A 22935-nucleotide genomic window follows, 5' to 3' on the forward strand; every position below is an offset into this window, starting at 1 on the left:
TGCACACTTAATTTATTTAAATTTGTAGAAGAATTGTTATTTTTATCTGATGTTTGTGCCTGTTATCTCTCCCATTGTGCCACTTCAATACAGCATAGAATTGTGGGACAAAATCGTATCCAATGATAACAAAATAAATATTCTTTAGTTTTGGGTCTGCGAGGCTAAATCACACGGTGGTCCGTACGTGGCTCAGATGCCGAACAAATAATGGAAATAATGAACAAAACAATAATGAAAAAGGTTGAAAACCTCTGGAATAAAAGATGATACGTTTTAGTTGCTGTTGTTGTTGTTTGCAGTGAAGCGGCGTTGAGTGCGGTTGAGTTGTCACTTCTAGCTGCCGTCGCCGACGCCGAGCAGGGCCAGCACCGAGGAGGCCTGTGACGACAGCTTGGGGCTGGAGTGGTGGGTCAGTTTAGCCAGGCTCTCCTTCATGTTCATCCCCAACATCTCCTCCTTCATCACACCTGCACGATGATTGATGACAGAGGGACGAGTTAAATAGTCACACCTGCGCGATGATTGATGACAGATAAGAGGGACGAGTTAAATAGTCACACCTGCACGATGATTGATGACAGATAGAGGGACGAGTTAAAAATTCACATCGGTAGATTACAGAGAGAGAACAACAATTGTTTACCAGGAAAACAATAAATCTAGCATCTGTTCTCAAACCTTTTCATGTCAAGGACCCCCAAATGAACACTTATGAGCCCGCAGACCCCCATTTAAAAAGATATGCCAGGGACGGCTCTAGCAGTGACTCTGAACCATTTAAATTTCAAGGACCCCAGTCATCCAGAGGATGACTTGATTTCCGGTTTCGTCATCATAACGCGACGGCCTCGTCACTGCAGGTCCGGGACAAATCCGCTATTCATTTTTTATTATTTTAAAACGGCGAATTAAACGCATTAAACAAATAGCAGGTTTAGCGTATTACACGTGGTGGAACCCTGGATTAAACAATTAGCCCCTCACTTCACACGCGTGTGATTTTTATTTAGTTGAAAAAAGGTTGTTTCGTTAGTTGTAATCGCTGAAATCACCACTGGTTTGAGTGATTTAGTTGTCCCTCACACACACTGCGTGCACATGTTGGTCCGAAGTGTAGAAAGGAACGTACCAGAGTTGGCCATGCTGCAGATGACCCCTAGAGCGCTGAACTTGACCTCCACTGCGCCCGCAGGGTCCTCCAGCATCTGCTGCAATGTGGGCAGCAGTTTGGCTTCTTGGAACGGATCACGCAAAGACTCTGCACCATGTCAGTGCGTGCACACACACACACACACACACACACACACACACACACACACACACACACACACACACACACACACACACACACACACACACCCAGAGCGAGAGACAGAAGTAAACAGAAAGTGCATTTCTTGTTCACATGATTGTGGCTTGTTACGTCTACAGACGTACTATCATTTACAACTCACATTCCGTGCCGGCATGTTTTCGGGCACCTCAGTAGCCCTTGCCACGCGAAAACTACAAAAAACTACAAAGCGCGGGTCCTGTGACCGGACGTAAGACCTGTCCGTCGCTCAATCCCAAGTTAGCATGCAAGACGATACTATGCTAACCGGAGCGAAGCACGATTATTGTATTGGCATATCCTAAGATCATACTTTTTCTCATTTCACCAAATCTGAGGATTAATTCCGAGATATACTCCGCTGAAGATCGCGGCCATTATGGGATTCTATGGAGATCGGATGACCGTTTTTCAACAGGTTTGTTTTCTCTCGTTCGTTTCAAGATGGCGCCGTTTCAGGCCATAGGCGGCTGCCGTAAGAAGCCTGCCGTAAACGGGTGTCGTAACCCGTATATATTTACGGGCGTGGCAGTCAAGAGATAACCTTCGTAACCCGTATTGATACGGGTATGGCTCGAAATGTGTTTAAAGTGGTCTGACGGGTGGGCCGGCGCGAACGGCGTTGAGATTCCCAAGTGGGCCCTGAAGAAACCGCAGTGAGAACACACATCGGTTAGCAACAGCATTGAAGCATCACGGCTCTCTCTCACAGTGACAAACACCATCATGGTGGGTGTCTCTCTCTCACAGTGAGAAACACCATCATGGTGGGTGTCTCTCTCTCACAGTGAGAAACACCATCATGGTGGGTGTCTCTCTCTCACAGTGAGAAACACCATCATGGTGGGTGTCTCTCTCTCACAGTGAGAAACACCATCACGGCGGGGTGTCTCTCTCTCACAGTGAGACAGTGTCTCTCTCTCACAGTGAGAAACACCATCATGGTGGGTGTCTCTCTCTCACCCATGTCGATAGCAGACGCTATGGCCAGGGCGACCAGGGCCTCGTTCTGCATGATGACGTGTTCGCTGGTTGCCATGGAGATGAGGTGTCGCACCCCGTCCGCTTTGGTCACGGCACGGATCACTTCCTGTCCAGAGAGGAAGAAGTCACTCTCAATAAGGCGTCGTAATGAACTGGTGTGTGTGCAGTGTGTGTGTGTGTGTGTGTGTGTGTGTGTGTGTGCATGTGTCAAGTTATTAACTTATTTCTGTGAGATTAAGCTTGTGTGTGTGTGTGTGTGTGTGTGTGTGTGTGTGTGTGTGTGTGTGTGTGTGTGTGTGTGTGTGTGTGTGTGTGTGTGTGCGTGCGTGCGTGCGACTCACAGGGTTGCGGCTGTGTCTGATGAGGGCAGCCAGCAGACGGTTAGCTTCTCCTCTGACCCCGGCGTGGTCTTTGGCCTCGCACCACTCCATGACACGAGTCAGCAACTCTTCATCTTTACCCAGCACTGTGGCTGCCTCCTCTGAGAGAGAGAGAGAGGGAGAGAGAGATAAACAATAAACACATACAAATAATTAGTAAGAAGTAAAACAAAACAAAAAGTGTTGTATACCCCGCCTTTTTTTCCGTCTTACTAATTATTGTTTATTGTCATGATTTGTCACAACAAGAGTTGGTTTTGTCCGCGGCGTAAGCATCTTTAAATAAATACTTTTTGAAAAGTCTATGGGGAAAATAACAGGGAATTATTTCCCGGGCCCTCGTCGGGGGCGGGACTGCGACGCTCTATAGCATCTGTCTAAATAACATCTACATTGCAGTGTAACCTTTGCATTAGTCTGCACGGTCGTCAAAACCTACACAGACGGGTAAAAAGGGCAAATTAATATATGATAACCCTTCCACAGGAGTAGCTTTTTCATAGTTATCACACATTGTATGGATATGTATGTTGTTGTACCCTGGTCCACCATCATAATGAATTGCATTTTTATAGCGATTTTCCAAGTGCTCAACGTGCTTTACAACGGTTCATTCATTCATACATTGGGAGGTGAAGCGACAAACAGTCGACGCCAGCGTCCTCACTTCCCACATTCACACACCACTGGCCACGAAGGACACTTCAACATGTGGACAGAAGGTGCCGGGATTCGAACCGCCGACCCACGGATCATTGGACGACCTGCTCTACCTCCTGAGCCACAGCCACAGCCCTTTACCATCACGTTATATTATTATTACCTTGTCCGTCCACCATCATGCGCAGCGTGCCCAGCAGTTTGAACTGCACCGGAGGCATGTCTGAGCGCAGCAGCCCTTTGATCCTCCCCGTCACCCCGTCTTCCAGCATGCGCACCTTGTTGCTGCCTGGAAGGAAGAGAGAGAGAGAGAGAGAGAGAGAGAGAGAGAGAGAGAGAGAGAGAGAGAGAGAGAGATCAACTTGTTGCTGTCTGCAAGGAAGAGAGAGAGAGATGCCTTGTTGCTGCCTGTAGCCTAACACACAGCAAGGAACAGAGATCATCGTGTTGCTGCCTGTAACACACAGCAAGGAACAGAAATAAATTGTTGACAGCATAAACCGTTATACTTTGCAAGTTTTCCACAATGTCAGTGTCCTCGTGTTAGTCTGTGTCTTTGTGTGTGGCAACGTGTGTGGGCCAAGGTCATTATAGTTTAGCTTTTTTTATTATTATTTTCCCCAGTTAACTGAAATGTTGTTTTTTTTATTGTAGTTTTTGTTTTTTCGCTAGTTTGAGTTAAGTAGGATTATAATTATAATTATATATCTTTTTATTTTATTAAAGCTAAACATCCAGGTTAAACCCTACTCTTCAATTATAATATAATTGAAATAACAACAATGTAAACATTGTTGTTATTTCATTTCAATGAATGATCAATAAAATTACTATTGCTCTAGTCCAAATAGTTTATACAACCGGAATGTTAGCCTTTAATGAAAGCAGCACTATATGTAACTTATTGTTAAGGAGGTGCAGGTGAGTGAGGTAACTGGGGCACCGGAGAAGAGAATGAGACTAAAATAACATAGGTTGCAAAAAAGCCGTATAGCACGACTCGACCCTTTGACTGGCTGGAATGGCTTAGGGTTGACGACAGCGAGTACAGCACCTTGCAATGGGTCTGGTCCACAAGATTCGCTACACCACCAAGATACCACTTCCTTAATGTCAACAAAGTCCACACCCACAACACCAGAGGGAGTTCAACAAACCATGTGCAACCCAGATTCGGCACAAACAAGGATTAAATTAATTTCGTTCCTATGCCACCAAAATGTGGAACGCCCTACCAACAGCCGTAAAATCTGAATCCCCCACCCACCCCTGTTTCCCCTCACTGTATATGTTTCTTTTCCTTTTTTACCTCCTATGATGATTTATTTTTGACTATATAGTTGTGATAGATAGATAGATAGATACTTTATTTGTCCTTTCGGAAATTTGTTTTGTGCACAGCAGTCATCAGGATATACATAAAACATGCAAACAAACAGATCACAGACAGTACATAGACAATAAAGAAACAGTGCCAACAGAAGGCCACCAGTCATAGTTCCAAGAGGCATCACATCACACGGAACTGAGATGGGGCCTGCTTGTTCATAAGTCCTATACTTATGGGAACAAATGATCTTGAGGCCCTAGCCTGCAGGGAAGGTACCATATACCGTCGCCCTGATGGTAAAAGATGGTATTGGCTGTGTAACGGGTGTGTGTTGTCCCTAGTAATGGCTTTCCCCTTCCTGAGTACCCGGGTCTCATACATTGAGGTCATACTCTCAAATCGTACCCCAGCTATTTTGCTGGACACGCTGATGATTTTATGGAGTTTGTTCTTATTAACCAGTGATAATGAGCCATACCATGAAACAAAACAAAATGTCAATGCACTCTCCACAAAGGATCGATGAAAGAGTGCCATGATATTTTTTTCAACGTTATACTGTCTCAGTCTGCGCATAAAATGCAGCCTCTGCTGACCTTTCTTGTAGATGGAATGAGTGTTGGAATTCCATGTCAGCTTGGAATCAATCGTTGTACCCAAGTACTTATATTCGTCCACCATCACTACCCCATCCCCACCAATGACTATTTCCTGGTGTGCATGGGCACCAGTCCTAAGGTCCAATATGACCTCCTTAGTTTTTTTGATATTAAGCTGGAGGGAGTTACTCCTGCACCAACCGGCAAACTCGTCCACTGTTCTTCTATAGCTTATCTCATCATCCTCAATCAGACCAACAATAGCTGTGTCGTCTGCGAATTTAACAATACAGGTGTTATCTGACTCACTCCTACAGTCGCTTGTGTACAGCGTGAACAGTACTGGTGAAATCACGCTCCCTTGTGGAGCCCCCGTGTTGGTCGTAATGGGGAGAGATATTGCTTTATTCACCTTGACCTGTTGTACCCGCTCAGTCAGGAATGACTCCACCCACCTGATGATATTGGTGTTAACACCCATATCAAATAGTTTCCTCATCAAAATATGAGGTCTCATTGTGTTAAACGCAGAGGAGAAGTCTACAAAGAGTACTCGAGCATATCGTTTCTTTTGAGGTTTATCTAGATGGTAGTAGATTTTATTAAGCATAAGAAGAAGAGCATCATCAGTGCCCCTCCCCTTTCTATATGCAAATTGCAAGGGGTCCATTTCATGTTGCACATTATTAAGGAGGTTATTTAAGATAATGCGCTCCAAGCTTTTTATTAACAATGATGTCAAGGCAACTGGCCGATAGTCGTTAAGGACTTTGGGATTAGACATTTTCGGCACTGGAACTATAAGCGAGGTCTTCCACGCTTTTGGTATATAGTGTGTATCTAGCGATACCTGGAACATGTGTCTCAGTACAGGGCTGAGCTGCTCCCTACACTCCTTAAGCACATAACCCCTTATCCCATCGGGACCCGGTGCTTTGCGTGGGTTAATTCTATTGAGGGTTCTACGCACCTCCTCCTCTGTAATAGTAATTGACTCACTACTGCTGAATTGTTCCCTTAACAGATTGCGTTCAGTGGAAAAGTCTGAAGTATCAAATCTGCCATAAAAGATATTTAGCTCATTGGCAAAAGACATATCATCACTAGTGTTGATGACCTCTTTCTTTTCCTTTATTCCTACCATTGTATACAACCCCTTCCAGGCTTGACGTACATTGGTATCCCTCATTTGCCTCTCAATTTTAAGTTTGTAGTTATGTTTACATTCACTAGTTATCCGTTTGATCTCTTTCTGAATTAATTTCACTTGAACTAGATCCCCTTGTTCAAAAGCACGTTTTTTCCTATATAATGCTTCTTTCATTTCCTTATTCATCCATGGTTTGTCATTTGGAAACACTTTGATCCGTTTGGATGGTATAACGCTATTTATACAAAACTGTATGTATTGCGTTACAACAGAGTTAAGTTCATCAAGATCAGCACATGTGTCGTTAAACATGTCCCATAAAGTGCAATCAAAACACCCCTTAAGACAGTCGAGTGACTCCTCACTCCACTTTAGAATGTCTTTCACTTCAGGTTTGCTTGTTTTGAGTCTCTGTTTGTAACGTGGGACCAGGTGGACCGCATTATGATCGGAGCTCCCGAGCTCCATTTTTCGGTGGCTACCGTACGCGTCCTTTATATTTCCAAAGCATAAATCAAGAGTCTTTTCACGTCTTGTTGGGCATGTCACGTATTGGTAGAAATTGGGCAGTGTCTGTTTAAGCGGACATCCGTTGAAGTCCCCCAGTATGAACTTGGGCGAGTCAGGAGAGATATTCTCCTGTTTGGATATTGTCTCATATATTACCCCCGCGGCTGCCTTCATATTCGCACGGGGATGAATATAGACCAGTGTAACGAAAATCTGACCAAATTCTCTTGGCAGGTAAAACGGTCTAAATGAGACAGAAAGAAGTTCGATGTCTTCTGAACAATAGGAGTCTCTCAGTGTGTAATCCCTGCACCACCGTTCATTCACAAAAATACACACTCCTCCTCCCGTTTCTTTCTGCGTTACCTCAAGGTCTCGGTCAAGTCTAATAGGTTCACTGAACCCTGGAATACGGATGGAATCACTAACAATCGTGTCATTAAGCCACGTTTCAGTGAAACAAAGCAAGCAACTTTCCCTGTACTCGGAGAGGTATCTCACCGCAGTTTGTAGCTGGTCGTATTGCTGCGGGAGAGAGCGCACGTTTGCGAGGAGTATTGTCGGCAGTGGTGGCCTTGAGCCGCGGCTGCGAACTCTCCGCCGTACCCCTCCTCTTCGGCCCCTTTTCCGTGTTGGTGATCGGCGGCGATCTCTCTTCATGCATTCCTCCGGTACATTAAGTGGAAAGTTGCCACGATCGCTGTATTCCCTCAGCTGACATAGCTGTTCATAGCCGTAGCGGAGAACCAGGTGGCCCCCCGTGGCGCTGTGTTCAGCGGTGTTTAATGTCAGCGCCCTCGGCAGCAGCAGGTAGATGGCATAAGCAGCAATATACACGACAATGGCTAGATGCATTGTAGCCAGATTTGGTTGTTCCAAATACAAGTAGTGGTTCTATGACCGGTGTCTACTCTGAGCAAAGTGCCCAGTGAACATAAGAAAAAACAAATAAACAAATAAACAAACAATCCTGATGAGCTGCAGGCACCCGTCGCCACTGTGCAGCGCCGGCCAACATAGTGTCTCTGTAACTACTTCACAGCATATACCCTCGTACGTCTCTAAATGTTTTGATGAACTGAAAATGGTGGGCCCTATTGTAAAAAGTGTAATGCTTTATGGTGTCAGTTTTTGTATTGAGTTGTACTTTAAATGTACTGTAATTCTGCAAACTGTTAATCAATCAATCAATCAATCAATCAATCGTATTTACTGGGAATAAATTGACTCTCAGGAGGAGTCGCTGGCTGGGACTCGGGAGCGGCATTACCCACGACACGAGGCTGTGAAAGGATCCGGTTAAGAGCAGGCTTTACATACTGATTGGTTGACTCGCTCCAGCCCCTGAACCGCTAGCCATGCCCATTAAAAACGTAAATTATGTACTGAATAATGGAGTGAAACGAAATAGAAATGTCAGGCTAGGTTGATGGAAGGCAGGCGGGAGTGGCAGGAGTGCTGACTGAGGGAGATGAGGGAACGGGTCAGTGTTCCTGTCGAAATAGAAGGCACATCTGATTCTTTATTTTGCCGGTTAAACGTTTCAGTCAGTCAGTCAGTCAGTCAGTCAGTCATACCTGGGATGGCCAGGTTTCTGAGTGCACTCAGTCCAGCATGTTGAACAGAGACGTCTCCTTCGTCCACGTGTTGCTCCAACAGGTTGAGGATGTGAGGAACCACGCCCAGATCCAACATCTTCACACAGTTGCTGTCTGAGGAGAGGAATCAAGTACGTTTACTTACTGCAATTGTACTTAAAAGTACAATTGTGACTTACTTTAATTATACAAAAGCATAATACAGTGATGTCTTAAAACAATATAAAAACTCCCATAAAAAAACAGTTTGGAAACTTTTTTTCGGTCGATTATTTCTCCCCTTCAATAACACCAGGTATTGCATTTTATATCGTTGGGTGGAATAACATGTTCCTTCCACACACCATACAGTACGTCCTCAGGGAGTTTCCCCGCAGGACGCAGGGTGATAAGACGTCAGGCGATAAGAAGCGGCCTGCTCACTCCTCATGCATTGAAGGAAGCATGAGCTCAGTTCGGGCCTCTCCCCAGGTTGGCAGAGAGAGAGAGAGTAGCGCCCAGGATTACAGTTTAGGCAATTGGCACCTGGTGAAAAATGGGTTCCAAAAAGTTGTGGCAAAAAAAATTATATAAAAGGTGACTAGTAATCACAAATGAGGTTTCCCAACGATATACAGAGGAGAAATAATAGACTGAAATGAAGTTTCCGGATACATTTTTTTAGCGGTTTATCTGCGCCCATGAGTTTCGCGACCATCTCACCGTTCCTGGCGAAGTTGGCGATGGCCAGAGCTCCGGACAGCTGGAGCTGAGTGTTGGAGCACTGGAGCCATGACAGGACGTCCTGGTACACCATGCCTGTCCCCTCCCCGAAACACTTCTGCATGGACTCATCTGACGCACGCACGCACGCACGCACACACACACACACACACACACACACACACACACACACACACACACACACACACACACACACACACAGTCACACACAGTCACACACAGGCAATAATTGTTGCAGCAGCCAAATCATCATTAGGGTCAATCAGTTAGATTGTGCTTGATTAAAAGTGCTTCAGCCAGCACTGCCGCGCCGTCGTCATCTGTGTGATTACACAGAAGGACATTGTTCACGGTGTCCACAGCGGGGGAGCGTATATGATTCGGGGGCGAGTGGAGAGGCTGTCGGGTAATCAGAAGGTCACCGGGTCGGAGTGGAGAGGCTGTTGGGTAATCAGAAGGTCACCGGGTCGCCTCCCGGGCACCAGTGAAGTGTCCAGCATGAGCCAGAATCGTGACGTAACCCCCTTAGTCTCCCCAAGGCAGAAAACCATATTATTCCACAGTCTTGAGTTTTGGGATGCTATAGACTGAGACTAGATTCTAAAAATGTCTTCTAAATCATGACAGTTTTCTGGAAAAACCCATATTTCTATGTCAATGGTGCTCAAACTATTTCGTGTCATGGCTGCAGACCCCCATCTAAAAATATGTTGTAACCAGGGACCTCCCAGAAGCAAAGATTTGAGCTAAAAAGGACCATCTGAAAGAATATATATTCAAAGATTTCAGGCACATTTTCACGATTTTTCTAAAATAGCAGACCTACAATCTCATAGTGCGGCACTCGGTGCCGCGCTATGAGCTTGTAGATCTGCTATTTTTCAACAGAAGGGGTTCCCGCCCCAAAATAGGTTAAGAGATCTCCGCCTACTGAGAAGTCTGGTGATGTTCTAATTCTGGGTGGGCTAGGGACAAATGGAAATGTATGTAGTGGTACCCCTGGAGGAAATGCTATAAAATACCATTACCCTCCCCTATTGTCCTCCAGGCCCCCCATTTCCTAAATTTCGACTGGTCCCCTAGAGCAGGGGTTCTCAACGTTTTTGGCCGGGGGACACAAATCAAGAATAGCTAAAATGGAAAAAACAGCCATGAAGGTATTTTGGTAGGAAATATTCTCTTCAGACAATCTTTGAGAAAACGGTGCTCAGTCTGTCAAATAGAGTGTTGTCTGATCCTTCACATATATTATCTTCAGAGTATGAGCTGTTACCCTCTGGCAGACGTTAATAGAGCGTGCCGTTGCAAGAGCAACCGCTTCAAACTGTCTTTCCTTCCCACTTCAATTGTTCTACTGAACAACCGCCACATAGTTCATATAGCTCTTAGGGGGGGAAGGAACTTCTTGACCTCTCGTCTGTTATACTTATTACTTATCATGTGATACTATTCATTGTGAATACTCTCTTGTACTTTTTATATTCATATACCTTTTCTGATTGCAATTGATGTTCTTTCTTGTGATACTCTTGTGATTTGTACAATGCTGCTATTGTGCATTGTCTGTGTGTGTTTTAAAAACATTGATGTACGATCTACAAGCTCCCAATGCGTCACACTGCGACACATTGTGAGCTCGGCTATTTTCAGCATGCAACCAAATGTAAAATGACTTATACTGGATCTCTTGTCCACTAGTCCCTTCCTAACATTTTAGTCTAATTTTTATTTCTTGACGAAATTGTCAATATATTATTATTTAGTGTTAGCCATCATAGCTTAGTTTTAATTTATTTTTCATTCAGTTTTCGTCCATGAAAAAAGGTAGTGGATGAACATTTTTCGTATTAGTTTCAGACAAAAACAACACTGGTTGGGAACCCCATAGAGGGTGGGTTGGAACAGTTTTGTCCCAGCTGTCGATGAGGTGGTACAACTACAGGGTGTCGCTGTCAATGAGGTGGTACAACTAGTGTTACTAGTGGTTAGCTATAGTGCGGCTCACCTCCCAGAAGCAGGGACACGATGAGGTTGGAGGCGATCTTGATGCTGCAGAGGTCGTGAGGGTCCGAGCCCCCCTGCAGTCCCCGGATCATCTCCGACAGAGACTCCGGGACCCCCGACTCAGCAAACTGTAGCTTCAGCACGTCTGACAGGCAGGCAGGCAGGCAGAGACACAGGGAGCAAGAGAAAGACAGACAGGCGTTTGTTTTCAATGCATTAGCAACACAACAATGCAACAGCGTCATTCTCCAAGTGTCAATGTGAAAATAGAAATAATAAACAGTGAGAAAGTTAGAAAGAGTCCGTTGTCATCCATATTTACATGAAATATAAAATATGAAGGTGAACCATGTTCAGATGTTGTGTTCTGCACAAACTTTATACAATTGTTGTCTTTCACATGCAGGTGTAACTAGTCTCCACAACAAGCTACTAACTACTAACTAACTGACTACTAAGAGTTATCATAAGAACAAAAGAAAATGCGTTGAAATTGACCCTTTATGAAGAATTCTTAAGTCATGCTGATTGTAAACAGAATTTGGGGCTAAAAAGTGTGCGTTGCCGCACGTGAGTGTGCGTGTGTGCGTGCGCGTACCACTCTCTCCCAGCGCTCCCAGTACTTCCAGGATGACGTGTCTCCGCTCGGCGTCAGGCGCCCGTTTCAGCTGGAACGTTAAAACATCTGCCACGTTCTGCTCTGCTAGCGCCTCCCTGGCCGAGTCTACGCATGCACGGCGCGCGCACACACACACACACACACACACACACACCGTTAAAACATCTGCCACGTTCTGCTCAGAACATATCATCCAGGTTGTATATTAATGCATACAGTATCATTGGTCCAGGACATATCAGTCAAGTTGTATCAAGGCATATCATTGGTCAGGGACACATCAGTCAGGTTGCATCAAGGCATATCATTGGTCCAGTAGCACTGACCCATATCGGCCAGGTTGCAGAGGGCCAGCAGGCACACGTTGACCAGTGGGTCGTTCTGGGGGTACTGCCTCATGATGGTCACCAGTCTGGGTATCACTCCACTCTCCACCAACTCATCCTGCTGGGTCGCTGGGAGGGGAGGGGGGGGGGGGGGGGGGGTGGGAGGGAAGGATGTGAGGAAGGGATGGGACAGAGGAAGGAAGGGAGGTATGACGTCATCGTCATCATCATCGACATTATCGTCACCACCGTGAATGGGAGACAATCATTGGATTATTATTCATCTTTGTTTTTTTCATGTCATATGAAAGACGAAAGCAGGGAATCATAGCTTCAAATTGACATATTGATTGTTCAGTTTGACCCACCAGTTTTGGAGATATGGCTTACAGAAAACAGCGAGTTGAGAAAACAGGCTTGAAAGGTTCACTTCTGTGGACTCTAACAGTACACCTAGCTACATGTTTAAGCATTTATTTCATATTTACATTTCAGATTTATTTTAGACATACCCTCATTTTGGATTAAAAAAAAACAGTTTTTCTCCTGTCCTGAAGTCTTGACTATCTCTGTATCAAAAAGAGTATATCTTATCTCAGGTCATATGTGTAAATATGCAAAGGCTTGTCCATATCTGATGTGAGGGGAAACCCCTTTACTTGTACGTTTTGTGGTAAAAGCTCAAATGTTTTTGTCCTGCCTTGATCGAGTCCTGACCTTCCCTCTTCCGTTTGTTACTTGTTGGAAAAAATGAAACTTTGGGAACTATATGCACAAAAACTAATTTCACTCACTGTTAAACTCGTCAAACTGTGATGTGACAATAAAGCATGGTCTAAATGACATTTAGACCTGAGAACTGATTCTACAAAATGTCTTCTAAATCCTGATCAGTGGTGCTGATATTAAATGAAATGGAAAAGGTGGATCATCACAAACTATCATCGTCATCATCATCACCACTTACAGTTGTCGAAGCAGATCCGTCCGATGGCTCTTCCGGTGTTCAGCAGCATCTCCTGGTCCTCGCTGTTCAGATGAGGAACCAGAGCTGTCACCAGGCCCGCTTCGATGCACGAATCCCTCACCGCCGCTACAACACACACACACACACACGCACGCACACACGCACACCATGTATTCAAAACATTGTCACAGGTTTAGTGGGGATGTCAAGTCAATGACAGCATAGTTAAAGTGACTGATAGTCCTGCTAGGACCACGTATAGGCAGAACAAGGTGAAAACAACAGTCAGCTAAGGACACATTCTCAAGGTGCTGCTGAAGTGAAAATGCAGCTGTACTATATCTCTGTGGCGCGTCACTGGCTGTGGTGGGAAGAAAACGCACTCAAATGTTTTACTACTCTGCTATACAAGTCTGTTACGAATGTCCGGGTATAGCTCAGACGGTAGAGCTCTCGCGTCTCGCCTTTTGCACCACAAGTTCATGGGTTCGATCGATTCTTTTTGCAACTGAATGGCTGGAAAATGGAAATGAGTTTACATATAGTACACAGGGGTCTATAGTGCATTGTAACAGTCAGGGACAGACTCCATGCATCTCCCAGGGGTCTAGTGCATTATAACAGGGACAGACTCCATCTCCCAGGGGTCTATAGTGCATTGTAACGGGGACAGACTCCCCACTATACAATACAAGTACAAAAAGTTAAAGTAGGCTATACTTATTATGCACAACGTCTCATTTAAAGTTTTCAAATGTATAAAAGTCTACAATGCGTCGCACTGTCGCACAAACAGCACTTGGAGAAAAAAACTCCAAGGCTTGGTTTGTTTTTTTGTCATGATTATTTTGAGCGTGGAGGACTTGTTCACGGGGGGCTTCATTAGAGAGGCCAACTAAAACCCGGCACCGCATCGCACCCTGCACGGGGGAGGGAATCAATCAAGCCGGTCTTTCAAGCGGCATTGAAGCCCACGGGGTTCTGAAAGAAAGAGAGAAGTCCACTCTTCTTGTTTTGTTTGCCCTACCATAACCTAACGTACTTGTATTTTCAGGAAACGGGGAAAAATGTGTTCAACGTATACAGTTAATATTTAGTCACAAGCTCTTAACCCTAGAGACCACTAAACATATTTTTTGGTATCACTAAATTTATTTTACCCAATGTGAAATATTCCATAAAACATATTTCTCATCAAAATATTGAAGTGCAGCAGTACAGTAGTACTGTAGTAAAAAAAAGTTGGGAACCATTTCTAGGACATGTGAGAATGGTCCAGTGAAGAACAAGAATGAATAAATAAAAAGTCCATTGTGGGTGTACAGTATATGGGATTTAATGGGTGAAATTCACCCGAATACCTGCCTGTAGACAAAAAAGAGGGATGTGGGCAGGGGAACAAACCTACCTTCTATGATGTCACTGAGCATCATGAAGGTACTGAAAGACCCACCCACCTCAGACATCAGCAACATTATGAAATTTACAAAAATATAATTGTCCGGGTGAAAATCACCCATGTTTAGTGTTCTAGGGTTAATACTTTTCATTGGTTTAATAAATATCCATAGAATCGAGTTCACAGTCGACAGACACGCTGTTTGTTCGGGTAATTTCGCTACCTTTGGTGCAAAACTATAGGCTCTTAATTGATGGAAGAAAAAAGAAAAAGAAAGAACGCAAACAAAATAAGGGGATTACAAGGTATCTGGCCGAACAACACCGCCATGCAGTTTGCACGTCAAATATTATCGGTATCTTGAAGCTAAATAATTTGTCCTTTTCCACAGTAAGTGAAATGAACTGCAGTTTTTCCAAGCCCACAGGGTTATAAAATAAAGATGAGTGACTCATGAATAGACATTGGCCTCCGGGGTAGAGGGGAGCTTTCTCTTACATTGTGCGGGCGACATGTAGAAATGTGACACTTGGCAGTGTGTTGGTGCATGGGTGCCAGGCTGCCAGCCTAACAAGATAAACATCGGAATGCTCAGATTAATTTTCTCTGGCGACTTTCCAGCGCAAGCTCTGGAGACACAGAACACGGCACAGAGTTCTCCATCACCATATAACTTGATGCAAAGGCCAGGGAAATGTATAATACTCTTAAACATGGTTTGAAATATATTTTGCCTCCCAGTTTACTGTGGAGGCAGGCCGAGGCACCTATTAATAATAATAATAATAATAATAATAATATTTATTGTCTCGAAGGATTTTCATCTCGATTGGGGCCAGATCAAGTAAAACCAAGACTAGTCAGATCTGGCCCAGAATATCACCTGATTTCAACCAATAGAAATTCTGCCCATTAAGACGGTCCGTCTTAGACTCTATCTGAGTCATCCAGGGATGTCCGTCTTAGATGGACGTCACCTGGATGAATCGGAGAGAGTCCGATCGACTTAAGTCATATCATAACTAGTCAGATCTGGCCCAGAATAAGCTATATTATTTAAACTGGTGAAGACGTGCATGCGTGCGTGTGTGTGTGTGCGTGCGTGCGTTCGTGCGTAAACCAATAACATGGTATATACCTTCCCGTGCCATCTCTGCCACCACCAGTGCCACCTGGCAGGTCAGTGTACTTTTCCTGCGTAAAGCCTGGGCCAATGACGGAAGAATCCCATTCTGGACAATATCCTCGGCAACACCCTTCTCTGTGGAAGGACACACTCATGCACACGCACACGCACAGGCACACACACACACACACACACACACACACACACACACACACACACACACACACACGATCAATCAAATGCACATGATGTGATTACTGCATATGGAAACAACATGCTCTTTTCCTGTCAGTTTCCAGCAGGAGACAAATTATGGCCATGTGTCACCAAGTGGCTCAGTGTTCAGTCACTGCATGGTGATCGATGGAGTGCCACTGCCTGCCTTCATGTGCTGATGCCCTTTAAAGCAGCTCCAAGCTTTTTCCAGTAGAATTCAACCTTTCGCTGCCATATTCTACACTCTGTAAAACAATCATAGTGTCATCTTTATATATATATATATATATATATATATTAAGATTTGTTCCTTTATTGATAGTCACAAGTGAGAACAGACAAAGCAGCTAAAGGTCGTCATGAACGGGACTCGAATACCAGAGCCTATATGTGGCGGCATGCGCCCGGACCGCTAGGCCATGCTCACCTCCTCTTTTAAATAGCACCAGAACGTCTCCCTAAAGGACCGTCTGTCAGGGCCGGATTAACCCCCATGAGTGCCCCTGTGCAGATAATTTTTAGTGCTGCACCTATAGTCCGTCCGTACGTTCGTCCGTCCGTCTACCTCTCCACACACCAAGAGAAAGGATAATGAACCGGAAAACCCAACGAACTGGATCTGAACTCTAGTCTGAAGCAGTGGTGCGTGTCTGTGTGCGTGCAGCGCGTCTGTGTGCGTGCATGCGTGCAGCATGCGTGCGTGCATTATGCAAGCTAGGAAATGGAGAGTGTTTATTGGATGATGATGATGATGAGAGGGGGCGGAGCATGGCTTCAAAACCATGACAGATACACACAGCATGCTTCTTGGAACGTAAGTGTGGCGTTTTCATCTGTTCTCTGTGTGCTCGCGTGCGTGTATGCCTGTGTCTGTGTGTGTGTGTGTGTGTGTGTGTGTGTGTGTGTGTGTGCGTTCGTTCGAGGGAGTGATGAACAGAAATGAGAGAGAGATGGATTTAGATACTGAGAGAGTGAGAGTGAGAGTGTGTGTGTGTGTGTGTGTGTGTGTGAGAGAGAGAGAGAGAGAGAGAGAGAGAGAGAGACATGGAAAGAGACAGAGAGGCAGACACAAAGAGAGAGAGAGAGCGAGAGAAAGAGAGAGATATAGGGAGAGAGACATGGAAAGAGACAGAGAGGCAGACACAAAGAGAGAGAGCGAGAGAGAGAGCGAGAGAAAGAGAGAGAGATATAGGGAGAGAGACATGGAAAGAGACAAGGAGACAGATATGGCTCGTAGCCCAAATCACACCTCCTGACAGACAGAGGAGATGCAGCAGATGTTTTATCAGCCTCTCTGCACTGCCTCTTCCTTCCACACTTCACATGGCGTGATTCTAGGGCAGCGCCATCACCACTTAATCACCCCGTCGCAATTATTCCACATGATCGCAATTACTTTCACATAATCGTCTCCATGATGTTTTCAAAAAGCAGCGCGCATGTGGTGACGTTGTAGATCAGCTTTTTACATTTCTGTAAGAAAATAAGACATTTTGCTACATTATTGTTTTATTTTGATCATTGATATCGATATGTTGATTCGGATTTGGAGGTTCGGCATCTGGTTAGGATGCCTCGCGAGTGTCTCCCTATAGGGAGGTCCTTGAGGCACGTCCCACTGGGAGGAGACCCCAGGGTCAGACCAAGGATCAGATGGAGGGATTAGATCGGCTCACTGGCCGTGGAACGCCTCGGGATCCCCCAGGAGGAAGTCACTAATGTTGCTCTGGAGAGGGAAGTCTAGACTCTAGAGGTCTCTGGTGAAGCTGTTGCCCCCGCGACCTGACTGAGGATAAGCGGTTGAAGATGGATGGATTGATATCGGTCACCGCCAGTCAGTTCTTTGAATATTGAAGTCATTTGTCATAATCTGCCCTGTGCAATGTTCCGTTTACAAAAGGCTCATTCATAGTCTGGATTTTCGGTGGTGAGGTGAGCTGAATTAATGTTGAGCAGTGGTGAGTAAAAACAGAGAGAAGGGCTGGGGCGGTGGCGGTGGTTTGCTCTTCACCGCGGCTCATGACGTCATGTTGTAGTTCGGTGGTCACCTCACCACCGAAAATCCAGACTATGAATAACGCTAAAGACTACAGAAATGCCATTATTATTTATAATGTTCGAATGTGTTCCAAAGCCAAAAACTATACATGAAATCGATAATTGCAATTATGCGTACATTAACGGATCATGGATCATCAGGAAAATTGACACGTTGTTCGTGACAGACCTAGACAGCTGCTTGCGTGTATGTAAATAATAGCTAATCATGTATGCGAATCAACATCCTATCTCACCTGCTCCATCGCACTGGGAGGAAAAGATGTACAGTATATTCAAGGCTATTGACATAAAACAAATAGAATGCTGTTGCTCAGCGGTCATCTATCGCCATGTTGGCTTGTGGTGGACATTTTTGTCAACATTTTCCTCTGCCACGGACATACAAAATGAGTGGACAATAATATTACCAGAAACAAATAAATAGATATAGCCCTGAATAACAGGTCTGTAACTCTGAGAGTGTGTCTGTGTCTAGGGAGGTTTCCGCAACAGTAAAAGTGTGTGTCTGCGTTTGTGTGTGTGTGTGTGTGTGCATGTGCGTGCACTCACTCTTGTCCAGCAGAGCGGTCAGCAGGGTGTCTATGTGAGGCTTCAGTTCCTCGTCCCCCAGCTCTGATGAGCTCACAGTGATGGCATTCAGAGCTTCACCCAGAGAGTCTGAAACACATTAAGGTTTAGATGGTGAACCACACAGTGATGGCACTCAGAGCTTCACACACACGCGCGCGTGTGTGTGTCGTGACGTCATGTGTGTGTGTGTAACCCAAGCTGTGACAAGGTGACCACACAAATTGTCACGAAAACGGACCAAGGGAGCCAACAAATTGTGCTGTACATGCCCACAAGAGTGCACGCTTGGGGGGGTGTATATGGACAAAAAGAAACGGCAAGCTTTACAAACGTTAGGTTCTTTATTCAAGGAAACGCTAACAAACAATATATCACTTCCGTCTCTCTCACCGTAACGTACGCTGCTCTGGATGAGAGCAGAGTCCAAAATGAGCTTCAAGACTCTAGGTTTGCCAGGAAATGTATTTTTACAGATTTGAACAGAACAGGCATTGTAAATCACCCCGTTAATTGGTCTATAGTGGGAGGGGCCATGGGGGTATATATGGTCTTAAGTTGAACACTTTATGTTGTCAGTCTGCTGCTGCCTGGGTCTTCTGAGGTGAAGCTGTTATAGTCTCCAAAAGGAGTTGTGACATTTTTGTATTTCTATTTAGTTAACAACCATGGTTAAAATGCATTTATGTTATAGTATTTTGATGGCCTGATTTGTTTTTATTTTATTAGAATGCTTGATTTATTTTATGTATGATGACGTACAGTACGACAAACAAACAATGAAATATCTTTCTCAGCATGTGCCATGCGTTGATGTTGCTTTGATGCAATGCACCAAAAATAGATGTTTGCCATAAAGCTTTACCTAACTTTGCTACTACAGGGAAAACATGCACATGTACATAATCTGTTTTTACTCGTTGTTCGCTCTTTCTTGCACTCTTTATTCTATCACTTTGTTTGCAGTGATTGCTGTTTGATGTTATCTATGCTGCTGCATTGTCTGTAATGAAGCCAAACTAAAATAAGTTTTACTCTTATGTACCTGGCTGTACACAAGAATGTAACAATAAGTACAACCTTGAACCTTGAGTGCAGTGGCATTCAGCAGCCCTGGTATTAATTACCAATTAGTCCAGAAACTAAGCGTCGCAGTCCCGCCCCCTACGAGGAGCCAAGGAAATAATTGCCGAAACAAGCCTGGGTTTATCTAGCATCAGTATTATAATGACTCAAATATAAAAATAATTTGCATATCAGAAAATGGCAAGGACTGGTTATATCAGAGTGGTGAATGAGGCTCAAACCATTAGAAATACGTTAGAGGGACACAAACAATATGATATTAAATATTAAACAGTTTTAAAATGCATGTTATAGTTCCTTTAAAAGTATATTTTGATGCCAACACTTGCGCTTTCACGCTTTCACTCAAGAACAGGTATTAATACTTTTGCTGCGAGTGCTTCTTCCAACACTGATGTGCTGTGCTGTACAGCATCTATCTATCCAGCAGAGTGTGGGTGTTGTAGGTCATATGCTGAATAAACACACCACAGTGAACGGTGGGTCTGAACTGAAGGCTGCTGGAGAAATACAGGAGGCGTCAGCAAACAGAACTACACTCGCTGTGCTCAAACTGCCACCTCTGCTTACGCTGACATCTCGTACTGCTATACCGTACAAGCTGCTACACGGTGTCTCATCTGCATAGGAGAATATTATCGTGTGCACAAACATCTAAACCAGTGGTTTTCAACCAGGTGGTCCCTAGCTTAAATGATGGAGAGTTGGTATTAACCAAATGGACCCTTATAGATCTTTAACTCTTGAGAGCGTAAAATGAAACCAAGGGTCCATTTGGTTTAATTCTACTCTCTCAAGAGTTAAATTATTGTAAAAAATAAATCTGCATATTTGATTGACAAGAAGTCTACACATTCAGAGAGAATGTAGAATATTTTTTTGATTTTGACCGTTGTCTATCCTATATGAGAGTGCCGAATGCCGAATAAATTACAGACTTTGATATGAAAAGGGTTGAAAACCACTGCTCTAAATGATGTTCTGTCTGTTACTGTTCACCGTACTGTACCTTATCATTAGGTACTCTGTATTCTGTATCTGTTATCTGATGCTACCGTGTATTAACCTTAGGGTTGTCCCGATCCGATCACGTGATCAGAAAGTGTACATATAATATATTATCTGGTATTCGGCTCTGCTGCAATTTTCTCCCTGCTCGGCACAATTAAACACCATCATTAAACATAAAGAGCAGGGAGATAGATATACAATAACAACCACCCATGGGGAACGGAAATATCAGAGCCCACCGGTGGCGCTGGGGTGGTGGTGGTTGGAAGCAAACAATGCATAACAACAACCAGGAACCACATGCAGAAGGAAGGCAGGAAGAGCATGCAGTCTAGGTGATCTTAAATGCCCAGCTGACTGCCACATCAGCGAATGACATGTGGGTCTTGCAAACACTGTATACACCCACATAGTAATGCAGCATATTAATCCCTCGAATACATTTATGTCACCTTGAGCATAGCATGAACCCGCTCGAGGATACCTGACTGAACTAACTCCGCAAGCTCATAAAAATATATAAATATCGGATCTGGAAAAGTCTGTATCGGCGGGTACTCAAAATGTAATGATCGGAATCGGATCGGGAGGAAAAAAACGTGATTGGGACATCCCTACTTACGAAACACCAAAACCAACCGCTGTGTAGACTATTCCACTCTGAGCTCTATCTATACCAGGGCATTTCAGTGCATTGCGCGCGCGCGCGTGTGTGTGTGTGTGTGTGTTCCTCTTCAGTTGTGCGTGCCAACGTCATTGAGACATCTGGAGGCGTGTCAACCTCGTGACGTCACCATGGCGATGCTCAGTTCACCTTGCACATGGCTAGTGTCTGTCTGTCTGTCTGTCTGTCTGTCTGTCTGTGACGCTCATAGCATCAGTATTATACTGTCTGCTGTGAACATTAGTGTTTATCCTGTCCTGCATCATGTGATTATCTGCATCAGGGAGCATCATTATTTTGGCCTCTTATCGGGAAGGCACTTGCCACCCCCTAACCACCCCCCCCCCCGCCCCCCTACCCCTCCGTTTCATCATCAAGTACAGAGGGGTTTAAGTGGTACTGAATTTACAGCCAAAACAACCCTGCTTATTCATCCCAGTGTATGACGGAGGACAGGTTCACAATAAATCACAATCTCAGCGATCCAACTATTATGGTTCAGTCCCACACTTGATCTGTGTGTTCTTAAAAAACAACTACGCGTCTGTGCACAACATGCACAGACACACGTACAGTATAATCACATCAGCTAATCCCTGGTAAACAGAATGAAAATAGCAGACTGCAGGCTGATACACACCTGAATCCAATGGTTTCACCACTGTGTGTGTGTGTGTGTGTGTGTGTGTGTGTGTGTGTGTGTGTGTGTGTGTGTGTGTGTGTGTGTGTGTGTGTGTGTGTGTGTGTGTGTGTGTGTGTGTGTGTGTGTGTGTGTGTGCGTGTGTGTGTGTGTGTCCACTTATATGTATCCGTTTATGGCCATTTATATATGAGCCGGTGTTTCCCAACTGGGTTTCCAGAGCCCTGCATGGAGCAGTACAGGCTGATACAACTAGACTCTCCTCTCCTCTCCTCTCCTCTCCTCTCCTCTCCTCTCCTCTCCTCTCCTCTCCTCTCCTCTCCTCTTCTCCGAATGAGAACAGAGTTTAAATACAAGCAGTCACGACTCACGACACAGACAAGGATTACACTACGGCTTCATTATGCATCTTCCTCTCTATCTCTCTCCCTCCCCCCTCTCTCTCTCTCACTCTCTCTCTCTCTCTGTCAATCTCACACTCTCTTCCTTTCTTGTGCCATCTGTCCTTGTGCATCCGCTGGCTGTATAACACAAACCCACTGCCTTAATAAGGCTCTGTCAAAAAAGGCTTGTTATATCAGCCTGTTCTGCACCATGCAGGGCCCTGGAAAACCACTAAAAGTGTCCACCAGTGGCCCACCAGTTGGGAATCACCAGCTCGTATATATATAAATGGACACACACGCACGCACGCGCGCGCACACGCACACGCACGCACACACACACACACACACACACACACACACACACACACACACACACACACACACAAATGTGGTAAAACCATTAGATTAAGGTGTGTATCAGCCTTCTGTTCTGTTTACCAGGGATTAGCTGATGTGATTACACTGTATGTGTGTCTGCGCACAACCTGTCTGTCCGTCTGTCTGTCTGTCTGTCTGTCTGTCTGTCTGTCTGTCTGTCTGTCTGTCTGTCTGTCTGTCTGTCTGTCTGTCTGTCTGTCTGTCTGGTCTGTTGA

At 44.8% G+C, this 22935-nt stretch overlaps 1 protein-coding gene across 1 annotated transcript in view; it reads right to left on the reverse strand.

Moving 5' to 3' along the window:
• Positions 1-22935, reverse strand: part of LOC308327954 (rap1 GTPase-GDP dissociation stimulator 1-B) — a 26215-nt gene continuing 3280 nt past the window's right edge. The window contains exons 2-14 of the mRNA XM_080781603.1: positions 18538-18645; positions 15724-15846; positions 13187-13312; positions 12220-12348; positions 11873-11998; positions 11276-11419; positions 9250-9381; positions 8527-8661; positions 3524-3649; positions 2662-2801; positions 2300-2426; positions 1133-1261; positions 1-470 (exon numbers count right to left, since the gene is read on the reverse strand). Of these exons, the coding sequence (XP_080637729.1) occupies positions 337-470; positions 1133-1261; positions 2300-2426; positions 2662-2801; positions 3524-3649; positions 8527-8661; positions 9250-9381; positions 11276-11419; positions 11873-11998; positions 12220-12348; positions 13187-13312; positions 15724-15846; positions 18538-18645 (1679 nt within the window). The 3' untranslated portion in view covers positions 1-336. The remainder of the gene's footprint in view (positions 471-1132; positions 1262-2299; positions 2427-2661; positions 2802-3523; positions 3650-8526; positions 8662-9249; positions 9382-11275; positions 11420-11872; positions 11999-12219; positions 12349-13186; positions 13313-15723; positions 15847-18537; positions 18646-22935) is intronic.

This window comes from Protomyctophum bolini (genome assembly GCF_963924005.1).
Source record: "Protomyctophum bolini genome assembly, chromosome: 14".
NCBI classification, from domain to species: domain Eukaryota; kingdom Metazoa; phylum Chordata; class Actinopteri; order Myctophiformes; family Myctophidae; genus Protomyctophum; species Protomyctophum bolini.